The 21,093-nt window shown below is 52.0% G+C and overlaps 2 protein-coding genes across 2 annotated transcripts in view; one reads left to right on the top strand and one right to left on the bottom strand.

The window, feature by feature from the left end:
• Acot11 (acyl-CoA thioesterase 11) overlaps positions 1 to 9,092 on the top strand; it is a 53,390-nt gene extending 44,298 nt beyond the window's left edge. Inside the window, exons 12-16 of the mRNA XM_036177807.1 lie at positions 159 to 242; positions 1,118 to 1,248; positions 3,956 to 4,087; positions 4,662 to 4,788; positions 5,640 to 9,092. Of these exons, the coding sequence (XP_036033700.1) occupies positions 159 to 242; positions 1,118 to 1,248; positions 3,956 to 4,087; positions 4,662 to 4,788; positions 5,640 to 5,795 (630 nt within the window). The 3' untranslated portion in view covers positions 5,796 to 9,092. The remainder of the gene's footprint in view (positions 1 to 158; positions 243 to 1,117; positions 1,249 to 3,955; positions 4,088 to 4,661; positions 4,789 to 5,639) is intronic.
• Positions 5,716 to 20,692, bottom strand: Fam151a (family with sequence similarity 151 member A). The gene is made up of 8 exons (XM_036178586.1): positions 20,566 to 20,692; positions 18,932 to 19,075; positions 12,812 to 12,964; positions 10,425 to 10,584; positions 8,318 to 8,542; positions 7,779 to 7,918; positions 7,021 to 7,161; positions 5,716 to 6,585 (listed from the first exon to the last, which is right to left on the bottom strand). Exons 1-8 carry the CDS (start codon positions 20,690 to 20,692, stop codon positions 5,912 to 5,914), a joined length of 1,764 nt encoding a protein of 587 aa, XP_036034479.1. The 3' UTR covers positions 5,716 to 5,911.
• Positions 20,693 to 21,093: the final 401 nt, after the last annotated feature.

Here is a 21,093-nt window from a genome sequence, read left to right as displayed (position 1 = left end):
GTAGAGGCTCTGGTTGTGGCTGCTCAGGGCTGTGTGCAGGGCTTAAGGGAGCCTGGACCCCTTTCCCAAAGTTCAGTTCCTTTTCCCACATCAGCACCACCCTACCCAGGGACCCCTGGGGCAGGAGAAGGAAGCATTGGTTGGTGTGCTCTTCCCAGGTGTACCTGAGCTATTACAACGTGTCCTCTCTGAAGACACTTATGGCCAAGGACAACTGGGTGCTGTCGGTGGAGAACCGTGAGGTAACTGACCCACCTGCTACCTTCCTCTCCCTTACAAGTGGCCAAGGTTGGCTGGTGGCAAGCATCAGATTGGGATCTTCTAAGCAATTCACAGAGGTCTTGAAGCACGACTGTCTCTAAGGACCCTGAGTGAAGCCCTTTCGTCCTGCCTGCCACTTTTTACCCACCCTTGAGGCCACGGCTTTGCACGGCCCTTTCTTCCCCACCCTCCCTTGGCACAGCAGGTCACTGCAGGGATGGGGCAGAGGGCAGCGTGAGCTCTGTCTCTCTTGCCTGTCCCTTGACAAGTCACCTCCCTACCTGTAACTTTAGGGATTAGGATGAAGCCAGGCTCTGGAGACCTGTTGCCTCACTGACTGCTTTTTCTTTTCTTTTTAAAAATTATTTATTTATTTTGATGTGTATAGCTGTTTAACCTGTATGTGTGTCTGTGCACAACATGTGTGCTTAGGGGAAGCCAGACGAGGGTGTCAGATCCCCTGGGACTGGAATTACTGACTGCAGTGGGCTTATAAATTGCCGTGAGGGTGCTGGGAACCGAACCCAGGTCCTCTGGAAGAGAAGCCAGTGCTCCTAACCTTTGAGCCATCTCTCTAGCCCTGATTACTGCTTCTTAAAGAGGTGTTTTCTGGGGTTGGGGATTTAGCTCAGTGGTAGAGCCCTGCCTAGCAAGAGCAAGGCCCTGGGTTTGGTCCTCAGCTCTGTCTGTCTGCATTGAGCTGTCAGAGGTCCATTTTCACGGGGTTGTGACTAAGTCTCAGACATTGAAGCACTTCTTCAGTCAGTGGCAGCCCTGACTTCTAAGAGACCTTGCCTACTAGCAGCATAGTCCGAGCCTGTGGTACAAGAATGAGGCCACCCTCTGTGCTACACAGGTCCGCCTGTACATCCTGGAGGAGGAGTTCCTGTCCTTTCACTTGGAGATGGTGGTGCATGTGGACGCTGCCCAGGTCTTTACGCTGCTCTCGGACCTGCGCCGGAGGCCAGAGTGGGACAAGCATTACCGGTGAGGGGCCAGTGCTAGGCAACGGGTCAGGGGGATTGCCTGCTGATGCTAAGCATCCCCCATGATGCTTTGTTCCATGGGCCTTCTGCAGGGATGGGTCTGACCATAGGGTATAGTTATGTCAGGTGACAGTCAAAGTCATGGGCATGTTGAGGCCCTAGGGAGGGGACTGAGCCTGGAATTGGATGTGGAGGCCTGAGTTTAAATCCTGTATCTGTCCTAAATGGCTGTGCGACATTGGTCAGGTCATTTCTTTTCTGGGTCTCTGTTTCCCCCTCTTCTTAAAAAGTTTTTATAGCGGGGCGGTGGTGGCACACACCTTTAATCACAGCACTTGGAAGGCAGAGGCAGGTGGATCTTTGTGAGTTTGAGGACAGCCTGGTCTACAGAGTAAGTTCCAGGACAGACTCCAAAACTACACATAGAAACCATGTCTCAAAAAAAAAAAAAAAAAAAAAAAAGTTTATTTATTCATTTTATGAGGATGGGTATTTTGTTTTTTGTTTTTCAAGACAAGGTTTCTGTGTAATCCTGGCTGGTCCTGGAACTCACTCTGTAGACCAGGTTGACCTTGAACTCAGAGATCCGCTTGCCTTTACCCAAGTACTGGCATTAAACATGTGCACCACCATCCCCATTGAGTAGGGTATTTTGCCTGCATATTTGTCTGTGTACCACATGTGTGTCTGGTGCCCAAGGGGGCTGTTAGAAAGCATTAGATTCTCTGGGACTGGAGTTACAGATGGTTGTGAGTTACTATGTGGGTGCTGGGAATTGAACCTGTGTATCTCCCCAGCTCCTACACTTTAAAAAATGGCATTTATTTGTGTTTGTGTGTATGTAGGTCAGACAACTCTTAGGTCCTGGGGACTGAACTCAGATCAGCAGGCTTACTGGCAAAGTGCCTTACCCACTGAGCCAGCTTATGGGGTTGGGAAAGTTAATGTTTCAAGTGGCGTTTATTCAAGGTCCTCAAAGTCATCTTCTGTTCTGCTGATGCTGTGGCTCACTCAGAGCCCGCTCTGCAAAGCACTTCCCTAGATGGACTTGGGAACTCACTGAGCTGCTCAGCAGCAGCTGACTTTCCACGAGGGACTGCTCCGTCTTTCTGAGTCTGCCCTCAGCAGACAGCTTGTAGCTTCTCTGGGCTTCTCGTCTAAGCTTCCTTCGAAGCCATGGTTATGCTGGATAAAGCCCTTGCCCACAAGCATGAGAACTTGTATTTGAAGCCCCAGGAGCCATGTAAAGTTGGGCAAGGCATTCATGTTTGCAACCCCAGGACTTCTTCCAGATGGGAGACGAGACAGGAAGCTCCCTGGAACTTCCAGGGCCGGTTAGCCAGGCACACGTGGGTGAATAGCTTCACTGAGGGTATGAGTGACCTAAGGGTGGAGCCCCCAGCACACTTCTCTAGCCTGGCACAGCCAGCCTGCTTCCAAGCCAGTGCTGTGTGCAACAGAGGACAGGAGGGGAGGCAGGAGGGGAGGGGAGGAGGGGAGGGGAGAGGGGAGGAAGGGAAGGTGTGGATGTGGTTCTGTGTCCTCACGTGACTGTCCTTGTGTGTCTGGGTACCAGTCAATCTATGGTTGTATACCAGGACATATATGTGTGTGTGCCTGGGCTTGTTATGACTCTGCCACCAGCCAGACTGAATACTCCAGCCCTGTTTTCTCATGAGCTCTGTAGCCCAGGGTGGGTTATTCCTCAGCCTCAGTCCCTCCATTTAGTGAGAATACTGAGACTGCCCACAGCATAGGGATGCTGTGGAGGGAGACTGAGCGAGATCTCAGATGTACAGCACCTGGCACACACTGGGGACTCACCAGATAGTACATCCAACTACCAAATCCTTTAAGAGCTACCTGGGGTGTGTGCACCCACAGTCAGATCTGTATGTTCAGTGGCGTCTACCTGTGTGCCTGTGCGTGTATGCCCATGTGTGAGCACATGCTTATGGGTAGCTTTTGTGTTCCTGTGTCTATGTGTTTCTTTTTCCTGTTGCTCTGATAAAATACCCTGACCAAAGCAAGTTAAGGGAGAGTGGGTTTGTTCTGCCTCATGGTCCAAGGTTCAGTCAATTATGGTGGGGAAGGCCAAAGCATCAGACACCTGAAACAGTTGTTCATACCGCATCCACAATAACAAAATACAGCAGGGCCAATGCATGCTGGCGCTCAGCTCACTTTCTCCATTTTATGACAAGGGAGTGGCGCTGCCCACGGTTGAGATGGGTCTTCCTACAGCAATTAATATAATCGGGAGGATCTCCTACAGGCATGGATGGAGGTCCATCTCCCAGGTGATTCTAGATTCTGTCAAGTTGTCAACCCACACTTCCAGTTTGTATACGTGTATTTGCTTGAGTACACGTCTGTGTGCCTATGTGTTGGTGTGTGTCTATATGTACCTGTGTATTTCTCTGTATATACATACATATACATGTACCTGTATATCTGCCCTGGTGTGCACGACTATGTCTCTTGTGCGCATGTGTGTGTGTGCCCACATGCACGGGCACTTGTGTATACTCATGTGTGCATGCATCCTAGAGGGCCTCCACCCTTCCTCTGGCTCTGAGGAGCTGTGTAGAGGTGAGGAACCCATTCCAGGGCAACTCAGAAGGCTACAACCTGCGGGGTCCTGGCAGAACTGTTCTCCCATTGAGAGCTGCCCTGGCTCCCGGGTCCTGATTCCAACCTCCCAACAGGAGTGTGGAGCTAGTGCAGCAGGTAGATGAGGATGACGCCATCTACCACGTCGTCAGCCCTGCCCTGAGTGGTAATACCAAGCCCCAAGACTTTGTGATCCTGGCCTCCAGGCGGAAGCCTTGTGACAATGGGTGAGTGTCTGCTTTTTGAGGGGTGCAGTAGGGGTGGGGAGACCTCATCTCCCTCTTCAGGAGGAGCAGCAACTTGGGAGTCAGAGCTCTGCTGCCCACTGGTGGTTGGACTCAGAACCCACCAGCTCTTTGTAGGCTACCAGGGATGGGAGTGTGGGGTTGTGGGGGTGTGGGGTTCACCGTGATAGCAAGGGCCCATTCTGCTCCTGAAAAATCAAGGCTGTCCATGGTGCTTGCGGCTAAGGGTGCTGCACTTAAGGCCACAGACAGGGTACCTTTCACATGGCTATCCCTTAGCCTCTGCCCCCTGGAAGCTTGTGACTGGTACCTGCAGCATGGGTACAGCCAGGATAGACCGCATCTCTTTTTCTGGAGACGAGGCCCAGAAGAATGAAAACCCCAAGGCACACAGAGCCATGGGGACACATGAGGCCTGAACCTGGTGCTGCTAACTCAGACACCCCCTCTGTACAGCCGGCCCTGAGGGAATAAATCAATGCCTGGGAACAGGACTGGGTCCCCACCTTCTCCTGTGGATGATCTCTGACTCCTTCTCACTCTGACTCCATTCCAGGGACCCCTACGTCATTGCACTGAGGTCAGTCACACTGCCCACGCACCCCGAGACACCAGAATATCAACGTGGGGAGACTCTTTGCTCAGGCTTCTGTCTGTGGCGTGAGGGGGACCAGTTGACTAAGGTGAGGCCTAGTGTCCTTCTAGCCTTTCCCTACAGGTGAACTGGACTCTATACTGTTGGGCTGGGACCCTTCTAGACCTTGGCCCGCTATAGATATGACAGCCTCCCAGCTCTCCCAGCCTGGAGAAGTCAGAGCATTGGGGGCTGAAAAGAAGTCATCTTTGAGATTCAGTCAGTGTAGTTAGTGAGCAGCCACTGCTGGGGCTTAGAAAAAGCTCTGGACACGGACCACAGAAAGCCCAGCTCTGATCTAAAATTCTGTCTCATTGCTTATTTACTGTGTCCCCCTTCTTGTCTGGGAGGGCTTTATGTGGCTCCAAGGGCCTATAAAGCCCAGCAGGTGGTCAGTGTTAATTGAAAAGGTAGGGAGGAGGTGGGGGCGGGAGGGCTGCACCCACCCTCAGCTTGCAGTTTCCCTTACAGCCCTAGATTGGCTCTGAGCCTTGCCCAGGTGCTGACTCAGCCTGCTGGCGCTGCTGAGGATCTATGCAGAGCTAAGCCAAAGCTTACGTCTACCATGTTTCTGTGACCCCAGCAAGTGGATTCAGTGATAGGCTTTGGAGACTCAATCCCTGTCCCCTGGGGGCACCTGGCCTGCAGGGAGGAGGTACACAATGATCTTATGGTGGGTTGTGATAGGGCAGCCAGGGTTGAAGTACCCCGAGTGTCTGGGAACCTGTCACAGGAGGTCACGTCTGCCAGTCAGGTTTTCTAACTGACCTCCAAGACCCAGGATTGTACTTGTTGCCTCCTCAGAAGGCAAGCAAGACTGACCGCCCACCTGCCTCCTGCCCAGAAGTCCCTGAGCCTCTCTCCATTACACCTCCCTGAGCTTGGCTTCCCGCCCTGCAGGTTTCTTACTACAATCAGGCCACCCCCGGCTTTCTCAACTATGTGACCACCAATGTGGCCGGCCTGTCCACGGAGTTCTACAATACTTTCAAGGCTTGTGAGAGTTTCCTGTTGGACAACCGGAATGACCTGGCCCCCAGCCTCCAGACCCTCTAGGCACCACTCCACCCTGCCCCAGGTCTTACACAGTGCGTGGAGCAAAACAGAGGCATTTATTCACCCTGACTCCCCAGGGAAGCCTTCCACATTAGATGTCCAGTCCTACTGGGTGCTCAGTTCCTGCTCACATCTGCCAGCAAGTCTTCTCGGTACTCCTCGGGTATCCTGTAATAGACTCGGGTCCTGTCCATGGCCCTGGCCACCCACAAGCCAGCCCACACATCTGCATAGCTGTTCCCAGCCCTGCTGTGGTGTACCGTCAGAGTGGTTCGAGGGGAGGCGGCCAGTAGCCTGGCCACAGTTTTGGCTGTGCTCCGGCCCAGTGGCCCAGCCTGCAGCTGGAAGGACACAGGTTGCCAGAGTCCCTGACACAGCTCCAGCATATCTGTGACCATCTGCTCCCGATAGCCACTGCCCAGCACCTCTTCAGGCCAGCCTGGTGCCACGGTGACATGGGGGAAAATTTCAGCCACAGCTGTAAGCAACTCTCTGCCGGCCACGTGGCCAGGGACCACAAAATTACCATGTGAGATTGTGGCCCCCACCCACACAGGCCAGGGCAGCTCGCCAAGGGCGGAGAGGTGTGCCAGCGTGGCCAGGGATGGCCGGAGAGCTGCAGGTTCCACTATGTTCACATGGATGCCCCAGCGCCTGGGGTGAATAGCCAGCTGCCGCAGACAAGACTCCAGCGTCAGAACAGAACCACCCGGGGCACGCAGGCTGGGCACAGGGGTCCCAGCTTCAGGTTCCTGCAGGCCAACATTCAGCAGGATCATGCCTTCTCTGTCTGGAAGAGGCAACAGTGTTTGGAGTACCTGTCATTATGGGATGTCAGTGTCTCTTGGTAAAGGGGCAGTGGAGGTTGTGGGGACAGACAGGGGAACTGGTGCCAGCCATGCTTGAATCTGCCAGCCCCATCCCAGGGCTCCAAATGTTGTGACCGGTGACTCTCAGGCAGGCATGAAAATTGCTGGCTCAGTTCTTGGCCTTCTTAGGGACTCAGAGCTGGGTCACCACCCACTCTAGTCCCAGTGTGGCTGGGGACTCAAGGCTGCTGCTGCTGGTCTAAGGCCAGGGGTTCCTGCTCTTGACATTATTCCTCCCACTTTGTACCCAGTGCGTGGCATATCGTGTTGCCATAGTAACAGAGAGCGAAGTTACCCACCCAAGCAAATGACAGACCTGGGTTAGCCAGGAGCTCTGGGGCTGCAGGCAGACTCACCAGGAGCAATAATGGCTGCTGCTCTGCTGCCGTTCGCTTCCAGAACCAGCCACTCTACCTCTAGACCATCACCCCCGGGCTGCTGGAGAAGAGGGATCAGGCTGCCACCTGTGTAGAAGGTCCGCTTCCGGGTGGTGTTCACTGTGGGACCCAAGATTGCCAAGGTGAAAGGACCACTCTCCATGGTTACGCCCTGGCTCGCCTGCATCCTCAGCCCTGTGGCTGTCAGTTCCCTCTTGGATAGACTCGAAGTCATTGTCTCAAGGTCTGACAACCAGTAAACAGAGTTTACTGGGCCAGAAACCAACTGGAGCTAGAGCTGGAGGATCCCAAAGCTGCTCTTCCCCACTTCCCGGACATGGCTCCCTCAATAGGAGTGGCATCTGATGTGACCCCTTGCGATGGCTTAAGCGCAGGTGCCCCTAGACTCAGGGTCTGCTTGGTGGCACCTGGCTTATGAGTTAGTGGGCACAGAAGAGGGTTGATTGGCTAGGTTCCCATCAACTGTACTTCTATAAATTCTGTGTGGTTTTGGACCTCCATTTCCCTATTGACCAGACTCCTGCTTTGTGGACAGTTGAAGCTCGGTAGTCTACTATCCCAGGGTCAGGAGACACAGTCTCAGAATGATTCCTGTTTCCTGTCCCACTCAGAGGTTTCTTCCCCTTCTAGACCTCCCTACCTCTACTCCCATGCCCAACCAAGGCTGCCCTGAGCAGAACCCAGCCTACACCTCCCCTTCGAGGTCCCCTTCCTACAGGCCAGCTGCTTGAACTGCGACAAGACAGGCTCAAAGAGGTCATAGTAGATTTGGTGGGTGGCACTGTTGTCCCGGATGAAGAGGAGATCGTCTACCGACACGGGGTCCGAAGCGCTCTGCCACAGTGTCAGGCTGTACCTGGGACCAGAGAGCTGACTCAGTACCCTCCTGGGCCCAGAAAGGCCCTCGGCTCTACTCCTGTGTTCAGAACTGAATGCCAGCTGAGCCCAGGAGTGGAACATCTGTCCTCCAGCTTCCCACTAGCCTCTTGAGTACCATCCCTTCCAGGGGATAATGGGAAGCAGGGGTCCAGGGGGTGGGAGGATGTGCGCACTTGGGATGTCTATTCCTGAGTTTCCTACCAATGGAAGCAGTGAAACAGTTTGTCAACAGAGGAGTACAAGCCGGAGGCAGGGCATTGTAGGAGGTTGTTTTGACCACTGGGGCCAGGACAAGATGATCTATAGGACCCCTCCCGCCATGTTCATCTTGGATCAGAGCCCAGGATAGGTTTGGAACCAGAGGAGGGTGTTTCACCTCTCAGATTGGCCCAGGAGCCAGCTGAAGTGGGGCCAGGCAGCCCGTGCCATGGAAGCCCGAATTGGGAAGGTGACCCTCTGAGGCAGCGCTCCCACCATCTCCTGCATTTTCTCCACCATGGCTCGGGTGTACGTGCTGTTTGGCAACTGAGGCACGTAAAGAGTGGTGAAGCCAGGAGAGATGGTGACCTCTGGGTACTTCTCCTGGACAAGCGCCAGGAACCTGCAGAGAACAGAGCAATCCATCTTTGTAGGCCACTTTGGTCCCTCCTTGTAGGCTCTTGTCACAGGGAGAGGGGCAGTCAGGTCTGTGGAGTTTGTGCTTGCAGGATGCCAACAGAGCTCTAAAGAACAGCAGTGGTTTGCACGTGCTCCTGCTGATATCACCACCCTGTGCAGTCAGGGAGGTCTGGGCTCACGTCCCTGCTCTGCCTCTGGTGGTCACTTCAGCCTTTGATTCTCAAAGAGACAGTGACTGTCTGCCAGGGCAGAGCCTTTTGAACATCCCCATGTGGACGTCAGGGGTTAAGGGAGACTTGTAAGGTGTGCAGATCTGCAAGCTGACAGCTGGTTTCAAGTCTCCAAAGTTTCAGATTCCTAAATATTTTTTTATATGAGCCAAGCATGATGGCACACGCCTGTAATCTCAGCACTTGGGAGGCGAAGGCAAGAGGATCAGGACTTCCTTCATCCCCAGCTACATAGCGAGTGCAGGGCTAGCCTGGGCTATATGAAACTGTCTGAAAGCAATAAATTAAAAGGAACTATTTGAAGTTTGTTCTGATGCAGATTTTAGTAGGGAAGTAATGTCACCTTACTGCCCAGCCTCCAGAGTACCCTGAGGAGAGAAGCCACATTTGTCTTGGGCCCTAGACTACATTTTTGAAATTGCTTTCTTCAAATATATCTCATTTTGAGAACCACAGTAAATATTGGGTGGGTGGCTGGGCAGATGGAGGGAGAGGGACCTGCAGACCACAGAGCTTGGGGAGGGAAAGGCCTATGGGAACCTTTGCTCTGCCATTTTGTAGACTTAGACAGGCCATTTAACCTCTCAAAGGTATTTCTATACTTACAAAATGAGGATGACTAGTTGTGCTACCTCATTCTCCTAAGAGTTCAGCTGTATTCTGCAAGTACAGTGCTTGAAACAGTGCCTGGGGCACAATAAACACGCAGCAGCATGCCTCTGTCGTTGTGAATTTTTGCATCTGAAAAATGGGGAGAAAAATACTCCTCGCCAATCAGGGGATGGGTTTTCCAGAGGATGTGGAGGGAGCCATCTCTTTATAACTTGTAGCAGGCCAAGTCCTGTGCATGTCACTGGGGAGACAGAAAGGCCATGGCCGTCTGCTCCCTCCAAGTCCACAATGGAGCAGGGGGACAAACATGTAGGTCAGCAGAAACAGACCAGTGGAACCAAGGCCGAGGGGCACAGGGGAAGTTCGTCAGGAGCCTGGGGTGCTAGGGAAGCATGTGGAGGTGGCAGGGACTGGGAAAAGACTCATTAGAGAAAGGAAAACTAAGCATTCTGGTGCACACCAGGTATAGCAGAGAGGAGACAGGAGGGTTGGAAGTTCAAGGCCAGCCTGAGCTATATGCAGAGTTCAAGGCTGTTCAGGGCTACGTGAGAACTTGTCTCATCCTCTCCCTGCCAAGGTATAGTGGCCCATACCTGTAACCCTGGTACCAGGAGCCCCACAAGTATGAGGCAGCCTGGCCCATATAATGGGTTCCAGGCCAGCAAAGACTACATAGAGGGACCACCGTGTCTTAAAAACACACAAAGGAGCAGGCATCCAAGGCAAGTTAATAGTGTATGCACATACTCAGAGGTGGTCGGTGAGATGGTTCAGCAGGTAAAGGTGCTTGCCACCAAGACAGATGACCTGAGTTCAAGCCCCAGAACTGAGAAAACTAACTCTTGAAAGTCATCCTCTGACATCCAGATGTGTACTGCGGCTTCCACACAGGCACAAACACACACACCACAGAGGAAAAGGCTCAGAACTGAGGTCTCATGGTGGGCTGACAAAAGCCCCCCATGGTTGCCCTCTCATGCTCGCTGCTGGCAGAAGTGAGCTGGCCAGAGGGTGAACACTCACTGTGTAGCGTTGATCTCAACTGAGACAGGCACATTGGGGCCTCTTAGGATGTCAGCATTGATCCACACGGGTCTCCGAATCCGGCCAGCCTCAGTCAGCTGCCGGAGGAGGTCCAGGGAGGGGCCCACAGCCTTGAGGCTCTTGAAGTCCAGTTTGATCCCTGCAGGAAAGGGGCAAGGCCTGGGGAACAGGAAGTCGACTTGATGGGTAGGAAGAGCTGGTAAGGCTGGGGCTGGTCTTGGGAGAGAGTGGGAAAATGGGGGGCAGATGATGGTGGGGTGCAGGGATAGTTTTCAGACAGGGAGAGCCAACACTTGAGAAGAAGGGGCCTCCTCTCCATCCCAGGTAGGCAGAAGCAAAAGCCAGCCGAAGGCCTGGGCTGGTTCAGGGCAGCTTGGGCATGAAAAAGGGCTTCAGTTCCTGGAGAGAGCAGAGTCTGAGACCTGAACTCCAACAGCCTGTGGGGAGTCCATTAGGCCTCCAGGAAGAGACATTGAGTAGAGAGGTTAACTAGATAGAAAAAGAACCCAGAGTGAAAGACTGCCCATCTGAACTGTGGAGACAAGAGTTGAGACTTCCAAGTTAGAGATGTTGAAAGCCAAGTCAGGACAAGAGGAGCCATGGAGAATGAAAGAAGAGAAGCCATAGGTGTGTGTGGCAGTTAGAGAGGCTGTCTGAGGAAGCACAGGTGTGTGTCAGTTAGACTGTCTGAGGAAGCACAGGTGTGTGTGTCAGGTAGACTGTCTGAGGAAGCACAGGTGTGTGTGTCAGGTAGACTGTCTGAGGAAGCACAGGTGTGTGTGGCAGTTAGACTGTCTGAGGAAGCACAGGTGTGTGGCAGGTAGACTGTCTGAGGAAGCACAGGTGTGTGTGGCAGGTAGACTGTCTGAGGAAGCACAGGTGTGTGGCAGGTAGACTGTCTGAGGAAGCACAGGTGTGTGGCAGTTAGACTGTCTGAGGAAGCACAGGTGTGTGTGTCAGGTAGACTGTCTGAGGAAGCACAGGTGTGTGGCAGTTAGACTGTCTGAGGAAGCACAGGTGTGTGTGTCAGTTAGACTGTCTGAGGAAGCACAGGTGTGTGTCAGTTAGACTGTCTGAGGAAGCACAGGTGTGTGGCAGTTAGACTGTCTGAGGAAGCACAGGTGTGTGTGGCAGGTAGACTGTCTGAGGAAGCACAGGTGTGTGTGGCAGTTAGACTGTCTGAGGAAGCACAGGTGTGTGTGTCAGTTAGACTGTCTGAGGAAGCACAGGTGTGTGTCAGGTAGACTGTCTGAGGAAGCACAGGTGTGTGTCAGTTAGACTGTCTGAGGAAGCACAGGTGTGTGTGTCAGTTAGACTGAGGAAGCACAGGTGTGTGTGTCAGTTAGACTGAGGAAGCACAGGTGTGTGTCAGTTAGACTGTCTGAGGAAGCACAGGTGTGTGTGTCAGTTAGGCTGTCTGAGGAAGCACAGGTGTGTGTGTCAGTTAGGCTGTCTGAGGAAGCACAGGTGTGTGGCAGGTAGACTGTCTGAGGAAGCACAGGTGTGTGGCAGGTAGACTGTCTGAGGAAGCACAGGTGTGTGTCAGGTAGACTGTCTGAGGAAGCACAGGTGTGTGTCAGACTGTCTGAGGAAGCACAGGTGTGTGGCAGTTAGACTGTCTGAGGAAGGCAGTCTGTGGGAGAAATGATGTGGTTGTGACTGGAGATAGTCGGCAGGTGCAGCTGCCGAGTGCATGGGGGAGATGAGGGGGATGAGGGGGATGGGGGAGATGAGGGGGGGGGGGGAAATGAGGGGATGGGGAGATGAGGAGGATGAGGGGGATGGGGGTATGAGGGGGATGGGGGAGATGAGGGGGATCAGGGGCATGAGGGGGATGAGGGGGATGGGGAGATGAGGGGATGAGGGGGATGAGGGAGATGAGGGGGATGGGGGGATGGGGGATGAGAGGGATGGGGAGATGAGGGGGATGGGGGAGATGAGGGGGATGAGGGAGATGAGGGGGTTGGGGGCATGAGGGGGATGGGGGAAATGAGGGGATGAGGGGGATGGGGGATGAGGGAGAAGGTGAGACCTGGATCCGGACTGGAAAGGGGAGTTGGGGGGAGAGAGTTTGGCTTTGAACACATCACATCCAGTTCGGGGGACCCACGGGGACACCGTGGCCCTGTCTGGCCCTTTGCACTTCACGCTGAACTTTCACGGCCCTGTCTCACCTGTGGGTTCTGGAGAGAACATGTGGGCTGCATGTCCTCTTGTCCACCTCTCTTAGCTCCCCCTGAGCCTGAGTGGTGGAAGTCTGGGAAGTGAGCAGCTCAGGGTGGGCTGGATTCACCTCACCCAAGAGGGATTCCTACTCAAGGGCAGCGGGCTGGGGAGCCAGTAGGGCTGGGAGAGGGATGCCTTACCCTTCTGAGACGAGGCCAGTACAGCTTCCAGCCACTGCTGCAGGGTATTGTCACTGTAGATGGCTGGAGGGTGGGCCATAATGGGCACCCCAGTCTCATTGACTGTAGTGAACCCTTCTACAGTGACATCTGCCTCCAAGACCATGACATCGCCTGTTTTTAAGAGGGAGAACTCAATCAGTACTTTAAAAAGCTTACCTACAATCTCTCTCTACCTATCTATCATCTCTCTATCTCTCTATTATCTGTCCATCCATCCATCCATCCATCCATCCATCCATCCATCCACCTACCTATTGTGTGTTTGCTGGTATACCATGGCTTATGTGTAGTGATCAGATCTTCATCAACCATGTGGGTCCTGAGGATCACACTCAGGTCATGACTTGGTGGCAAGTGCCTTTACCTGCTGAGCCATACAAAGGCCTCTCAATCAGCACTTTAAAAAAAAAAAAAAAAATGAATCTCTGGCTGGTCTGGAATTCTTGTTATGTAGACCAAACTGGCCTCAAATTCACATAGATCTGCCTGCCTCTCCTCCTGAGTACTGGGATTAAAGGTGAGGTACTACGACACCTGACCTGCTCTGGTTTGTTGAGTAATTTTTATCCCTCTGAATAGAATTTGAGTCAGGCACACACAGGACCATTTGAAAGTCTCCAGTGTCAACTTACTGTCCAGAACAATGGTTTTGGCTCCCACTCCCCACCAAGACTACCCTTCTAGCCCTGCCTTTACTAGCAATAACTAGTGTTACTTTATTTGTTACATCATGAAGTTAACTCAGGTGAGCCCTTGAGCATTTAGCCTAAATGGAGCTCAGACCGTTGGCACCAGGTTTAATGTACAATATCAACACAACATGCAGCTGTCGATTTTGATCTCAAGTTTGGGGTGGGGCTGAGATTCTCATCTCTCAGGTACCCCCAGTTAGGCCACTCTCCATCCTGGAGCATTGGCTGAAACCATCTCTGCCTAAAGGACACGGCCCTCCCGAGTCTTCCCTTCCATGACAGTGGAGCTGGCTAACACCTGTAGAGATGACCAGGGAATGTTGAAAGTGAGCAAATCAAAGACAGAAAGGGAGAGACTATGCTGGTGTGGTGTGATCCCAGTATAAGGGGCTGTGAGACAGGTCTTGCTGTGAGCTTGAGGCCAGTCTGGGACACATAGTAAATTCAAGGTCAGCCTGGGTCAAGTGCTGAGATCTTATCTAAAAGCACACACACACACACACACACACACACACACACACACACACACACACAACAAATTCAAGACCAACCACCCAGGCCCAGGGAAGTGAGACAGCTCAACTACTATGTCTGAGAATTTAAAAAATGCATTTGCTTTTATTTTCAGTGTTCAAGTGACTGCCTACATGTATGTACGTGGGCCACCTTTGTGCCTGGGGCCAATAGAAGACACAGAAGAGCATCAGATCCCCTGGAACTGGAGTTAGAGAGAGTTGTGAGCTGCCGTGTGGGTTCTGGAAACTGAACCTGGACCCTCTGCAAAAGCAGCAAGCGTTTTTTGAGCATGGAACCTTTTTTCCAGGCCTTGTGCCTGAGAATTTTATCAGTTTTCTTTAAAGTCCAGGTGCTGGCTTTTCAGGAGGGAGAATGAAGTCAAACACAGGTTGTTGCTGGAACTGTTTTTGTTGGTTTGTTTTTGGGGACAGAGACTTAACTCTGTTGCCCCAGATAGCCTGAAATGTAATGTATAGCCCAGCAGTCCCCCTGCCCCTACTTCTCCAGTTCTGGGATTATAGATATGTGCCAGAATGCCCAGCATTTTACTTCAGCCTTTGAGACAGTTTTGTTTTGTGTCCCCGCTAGCGTGGAACTTGGATCTCCTGCTTCAGCCTCCCAGGGAGGACCACAGGAGCTGGAGTTTTACATCAGTCAATCCTATCCTTGCATTGTATCCTGAGCTTTGAAATTGGGACTATTGTCCTTACTGGTGAGAAGGTGCAAATTCCTTAGCTTCAGAACACCAGCAGTGACCTCAGAACCCATTGTGAGCCCTGACAGCCTATGGATGTTATGAAATGAATTTTATTTTTGTAACTTGAACACAGTTTTTTTTAAAGGTATTGTGTAGTAGTTTGAATGTAACTGGCCCCCATAAGCTCATAGGGAGTGGCACTGTTAGGAGGTGTGGCTTTGTTAGAGCAGGTATGGCCTTGTTAGAGGTAGTAGGTCACTGTGGGGGTGGGCTTTGAGGTCTCCTATGCTCAAGCTATACCCAGTGACAGAGTTCATTTCCTGTTGCTTGTGGATCAAGATGTGGAACTCTCAGCTCCTTCTCCAGCACCATGTCTGCCTGCACGCCACCATGTCCTGCCATGCTGATGATGGACTAAACCTCTGAAACTGTAAGCCAGACCAATTAAATGTTTTCCTTTATAAGAGTTTCCATGGTTATGGTGTCTCTTCACAGCAATAAAAACCCTAAGACAGTATGTGTTTTGTATGTATGTGTGTATGTATGTATGTATGTATGTATGTATGTATGTATGTCATGTATGTGCCTGATGCTTCCAGAGGGCATTAGATTCCCTGGAACTGGAGTAACATATAATTATGAGTGTTGGGAACCAAACCCAGGTCTCCTTTGCAAGAGTTGCAAATGCTCTTAATCTCTGAGACATCTCTCCAGCTTCTAACAAACTCTTAACTTTTGCCTACTTGGACATAGAGTGGGTAGAGTCCATGGGGTTTGGGGCATAGAGAATCTAGACCTGAGCAGGGTACCTGGCAGACACTGGGATGGCAGAAACTAGGTGTGGTGGCACACATAAAAAATTCAGCTCTTGGAACCTGGAGGCAGGAGGGTTAAGAGTTCAAGGCTAGCCTAAGTTACACAGAGAGTCCATATTACAAGGGGGAGCTGGGAGTGTAACTCACTGAGAGAGTGCCTACACACTATGCCTAAGGCCTTGGGATTAACCTCCAACACCACCAAAAAGAAAATAATTCCAAGCCAGGCATGGTTTCTGTCTGTCATCCTAGCAGGGACCCTGCCCATTGCTCCATAAATGGGATAAAGATTTCCATAAATAGATAGAAATTGTGCTCTCAATTCTGACTGGCTTCCCTGAGGTGGTCACTTACATGCCCTGTCTTCCTGGAAAGTCCTCTCCCTTAATACTGAAAGTGGTGGACATTCCCGAAGCTGGACCGGGGCCTGACTTGCTTGGGGTGAAGGATCAAGGAAGTGAGGAGGAGTTTGGATCCTCAGGAATTAGAGGTGCTCCCCAGAGGGCAGGGAGCATGCGGTTGCCAAGCCCTCCACTCACCCACCATTGAGTCAGGTGGGCATGGTGGCTGAGTGTACAGACCCTGAATCAACACACTTGCAAGCTGTGTGACACAGGCCAGGTTACCTACCTGACCTCTCTGTGTTTATTCCCTCAATCTGTTGAGAATTAAATAATAACACATCCCAGGTTAGGCATTCACTAAGTGTTAATTATTATTTGCACTTACCTAGGGTAACCCTGGACCATTTGCTGTACTTGCTGTCTCAACACAATTACTAATAATGACTTGTTTACAATCAAGCGTGCCCTAGTTTGGTTGACAAATGACCCACTATCAGCCCATGTTTACCCAGGAAGGGAAGTCACTTGCCTGGAGTCACAGTGGCATTCCCCCATTCCACCTCCAGGGTCTCTTGTAGCCCAGGCTAGCCTGGAACTTGCTATATGGCCCAGGATGACTCTGAAGTCTTAACTATCCCTGCCCCTGACCTCCTCAGTGCTGGGATTACAGGGGTGCCCCACCAGGCCTGGCCAGCCAGTAAATACCAAGGTAAAATTTGAATTTTTTTGGCTGCCTCCGCAGCACTCTGGCTTTTGCTATCTACCTGGGCACTCAGTCTAGACTATCCCCACTCTGCCAGCTTCCTCAGAGGCCTGCTCTGGGGTCTGTCAGCAAGGAAACTGGGCCCCTCTCTGCTAAGCCCCCCACCCCATGACTCCTCACTGTGCCAGGCTGCCCTGGGTGAAGCCAGATGGCAGGTCCTTTTGGCATCCCCTTGGGCCTTATCTTCTCCTTTTCTCTGGCCTGGATCCCTTGTCAGGGCAGAGGGCTTTCTGTTCCATTAAGGTGTGTGTGTGTGTGTGGGGCTCACCCTTTTTAAAAAATATTTATTTATTATATATATAGTATTCTGTCTGCATGTATGCTTATAGGTCAGAAGAGGGCGCTGGATCGAATTATGGATGGTTGTGAGCCACCATGTGGTTGCTGGGAATTGAACTCAGAACCTCTGGAAGAGCAGACAGTGCTCTTAACCACTGAGCCATCTCTCCAGCCCAAGGGGCTCACCCTTCTATAGTGAGAAATTCTCAGTACTCAGAGATTAAGGGAAAACTCCTTAATTAGTGAGCACTTATAGGCTCTAGCTGTTACTTAAATAGGTCTAGGCTGGGTCAGAAATATCTTGTAGCTTGTATAGTGATGGGCACTGTCATCATCTTGTCTATGTGACCATTGACCATCCCAGAATCATCCTCACCCCACAGGAGATTTTTCCTGGAGCTAAGCAGATTTCCCACAAGCTAAGCTTTGCAGGCTCCTAGTTAGGAAGGTTTCCTCGTTAGCAACAGGACCTGCTGTCTGTGCTCTTTTCCAGACAAAGAAGAAGGGCCTAGCAGGTAGACAGAAGCAGAAGCCAGTAGCTCAGTCTTAGCAATGTTGTCTCAGATCAGACAGTTTCTCATTCCTGTGTCACCTGGCGTCTTCTGAGCAAGCTCGAGAGGCATGGTTGATGTCAAACCTCGCCATCTCCTTTTCATTCCCAGGCAGCAAGGCCCAGATGCTGGAAGATTCAGCTGAAGTAGGGGTGAACTGAGTCCCTCCTGGCCTGGCCTCTCCTCACTTTGGTCAACCAGTTCTTCCCAGGCTACATGTCAGGCCCGTTGTATGGTGAGCTGCCGGAGCAAAAGCCTTAGCCTGATGGCCAGGCCTCCTCTGCTCCCAACCTGAGTGACCCTGGATGAGACTCCGGGGTGCTCATCTGAAATCAGGTTATCTCCCTCTTTCTCTCCCCATCCCATTTCTTTCCGACAAGGGTTTGAAATGTAGCCTGGAACTAGTGATCCTCCTGCCTCAGCTGCCTGAAGTTACAGGTCAGCAGGAGATTTTTCTTGACTGATGGTTCTCACAGTGAGGTCCTAAATAGCAGTGTGGCCTGGGAGCTCTCAGGTCACATCTGCAATGCTGAATGGGGACCTTGGGGACTTGTGTCTTCTGAAGCAAACTTGAGCCAGGACCCTCCCCCTACCCCCCCCCCCTGTCCTCCATGGCTTGGAGTTTATGAACCTCTCAACAACCCCCAAAGAGAATGTTTCCCCATTGACCCAAACCAGGGACTCAGATCACAGACTTAGGGGCTGATGTAGGTTGGCCTCACTCCTCTGTGACTCAGTTACCTAATTTCTCTGAGCTTCAGTTTTTCTTCTATGAATGGTACCCACAAGCAGGTTGCATGGGCTCCAGGGGACCTCCATGCAGGGTGAGGGGAGTGTGTGCATGTCACTGACAGGACACCATGATGGTTTTGCACTTGGACTGTAAGGCACTGCTCAGGTGTCCACAGCCTGTTTCAGGAGCACTGTCCAGTTCATGTGTCTGGCTTCTTAGTCCTGGAGGTCAAAGGCCTCCTTAGCGGGGACCATCAGCCCTTGATAGGTTGAGGGAGGGTTGTTGGAGTGAATACAGTATAGTGATGAGCCTGGAATTAGCACCTAGTCTAAGTCCAGGGCTCAGAGCTCACTGGCTGCTCAACCTGAGTGGTCTTAGCCCTCAGCCCTGTTCCCTCAGGCATGTGAAATAAGCCGGGTGGTGGCGGCAGCGCACGCCTTTAACCCCAGCAGTCGGGAGGCATAGCCAGGCGGATCTCTGTGAGTTCGAGGCCAGCCTGGTCTACAGAGTGAGATCCAGGAAAGGCACAAAGCTATAGAGAAACCCTGTCTCAAAAAACCAAAAAAAAAAAAAAAAAAAAAAAAAGAAAGAAAGAAAGAAAGAAAGAAACAGCCACTATAGAGTTACCATGACCATGGTGTCATTTGCCCTCTGATCCCCGGACCCCAAGCAGGGCGGCTCAACTTACTGTTCAGGGCAGCCTCCATCTCTTTCTTGCTGCTGGCTGCGTGGTACCAGGTAACCAGCAGGCCATCCCGGTGGCTGATATGGCCTGTGCTTAGCATGTAGTCGAGCATGTCAGCATCCGGGCGACAAACATCTTGCTCACAGCCTGGAACCAATGCCAAGGGGTTGTTATCATCATACATGATATATGATATCTGGCTCAGTCTAACATGCTTAGAGCTATAATTCTAACACTATGAATCTAGCATTCTATCCAGTAGACAGACAGCAGGATGCACAGTCCCTGGTTCGGTAAGACACATTGAGCCTAGCCTGGTGGTACTCCTAGCAGTTGAGAGACCACGGCAGGAGGATTGGCATCAGTATGAGCCCAGCCAGGACTACATAGTAAGTTCCAGGTCAGTTGGGCCATAGAGTAAAAATCTTTTTCAAATATGTAGAATAGGGTTGGGGATGTGGCTCGGTTGCTGCTTGCTTGCCTGCTGTGTGAGGCTCTGGGCTTACCACCTAGCCAGCACATAAATTAGCTGTAGGGGCACATTCCTGCCATCCTATCACTAAGGTGGTAGAGGCAGGGAATCAGAAGTTCAAGGCTGTCCTTGGCTACATAGTGAGCTGGGGACCAGTCTGGGTTATATGAGTCCTTGTCTCAAGAATCAGACAAAAAGGGGCTATCTATCAAGATGGTTCCACAGGTAAGGACAATTAATTGCCTTCAAGCCTGATGACCTGAGTTTAATCATTGAACCCCACATGGTAGAAGGAGGAAGCTGACTCCCATAAACTGTCCTTTATCACATACACACACCCACCCACCCAACCAAACAAACAAATGTAAACAACAAAGCTCAGCCAGAAGACAGGAAACTGTGTGGGTTCCTGGGGCCACAGAAGCCATCATGTTGGCTTTGGGTCATTAGGAAAGGGGGAGCTAGAAGAGAAGGGGGGTATTTAGGAGGTACCTGGAGGGATGGGTGTACACTTGACAGGAGGGGAGTATGTAGATAATCCTGGACTGAAAGAATAGTTAAGGCTTAGCCACAGGAAGTGATGTTTGTACAAAGGAATGGGTATTGCCTGGTCCTCATGGAGGAAGAACGCCTGATCTCCAGCGGAGGAGCTGGGTCTGTGCAGGGAAAGGGACCAAGGGAGTTGTTTAGAGAAAGCATGCTGGCTGCAAAGAGGAGAGGCTGCTGAGAGCCCACTGGAGACAGCCCTGCAAGAGTCTGAGCAGGAAGGAGCCTTGAGGTTGTGAGGGCGGTGCTGGGGAGGGTGAGAAGCAGAGCCTCAGAATCAGGAGGAGCATAGGTTTGAGGGGGCTGTTTCTGGGTGCCTAGAGAGTCTTTATCAGGAGAGATTGCAAGGACCAGCAGGTGTGTAGGGAGAGTGGGAAGGTTGCTCAGAGTGCTCAGAGTCTCCAAGAAGGAAGGTCCCTCCAAAAGCCCAGGAGGAAGTTCTTGGCTGAAGACTGAGATTTGGTGATCCAAGGAAAGTCAATAGCACCTTCTGCTAGGGGTGAAGGCTTGGCAGGGCTGAAGTGTCAAAGAACTGAATGGAGCTGGGTGTACAGACAATTGGTGGGGTGAGAAACGGCCGGAGTTGGGAGGGGGCAGTACAGGAAGGAGGCGTTCCTACCTGGTTGGGTGCCCCGATGCAGGGTGAGGCCCAGGATCATTGAAATGGCCAACACTAGGGTCACGCTGATACTGCCAGCAAGGATCCACTTGGTCTGGCTGTTGGAGCACCACTTCTTACAGGACATGTTGACCTTCACTGGAGAGAGTGCCCTTCCAGACTCTGACAGGCACAGTTCTGCAGCTGAGATCTGGTGGGAGGCAGGAGCCTGCCTGCAGCAATACCTAGTCCTCAAGTCTGGCCACACCTGCAGCCTGGGCGGAGAGAGCTCAGAAGCCCTGCCCTCCTAGCCCTCACCCACACTGACCTTAGCAGGCTAAGCAGAAAATCCTGCCACCCCCCAAATGACCTTCGAGCACAGCCAGAAGCAGTGGAGGCTTGGAGGAAGTCCGGACCCCCGGTGCGGGAGGAGGAGGCTAGGGATCTATTCTGGTTGCTCTGGGTTTCCTGCCTTGATTTACCCCTGTGTGGAAGGAGGCAGCTGTGGATCATCTCTTTACTCCTTTCAATCTAGACCTTTCTGTCCCG

Source organism: Onychomys torridus, chromosome 2, assembly GCF_903995425.1.
Source record: "Onychomys torridus chromosome 2, mOncTor1.1, whole genome shotgun sequence".
Taxonomy (NCBI): domain Eukaryota; kingdom Metazoa; phylum Chordata; class Mammalia; order Rodentia; family Cricetidae; genus Onychomys; species Onychomys torridus.
Note: the sequence above shows the minus strand (reverse complement) of the source record. Positions and strands in the feature narration are given on the sequence as shown.

Excerpts from the sequence above, each read along its gene's own strand:
- Fam151a (XM_036178586.1), bottom strand. The coding sequence starts at position 20,692 with ATGTCCTGTAAGAAGTGGTGCTCCAACAGCCAGACCAAGTGGATCCTT. Across the intron at positions 8,543-10,424 it reads GTTGAGATCAACGCTACACA|GTTCCTGGCGCTTGTCCAGG; the intron begins GTGAGTGTTCAC and ends TGTTCTCTGCAG. Across the intron at positions 7,162-7,778 it reads GCAGTTCAAGCAGCTGGCCT|TGAACACCACCCGGAAGCGG; the intron begins GTAGGAAGGGGA and ends TGGGTCCCACAG.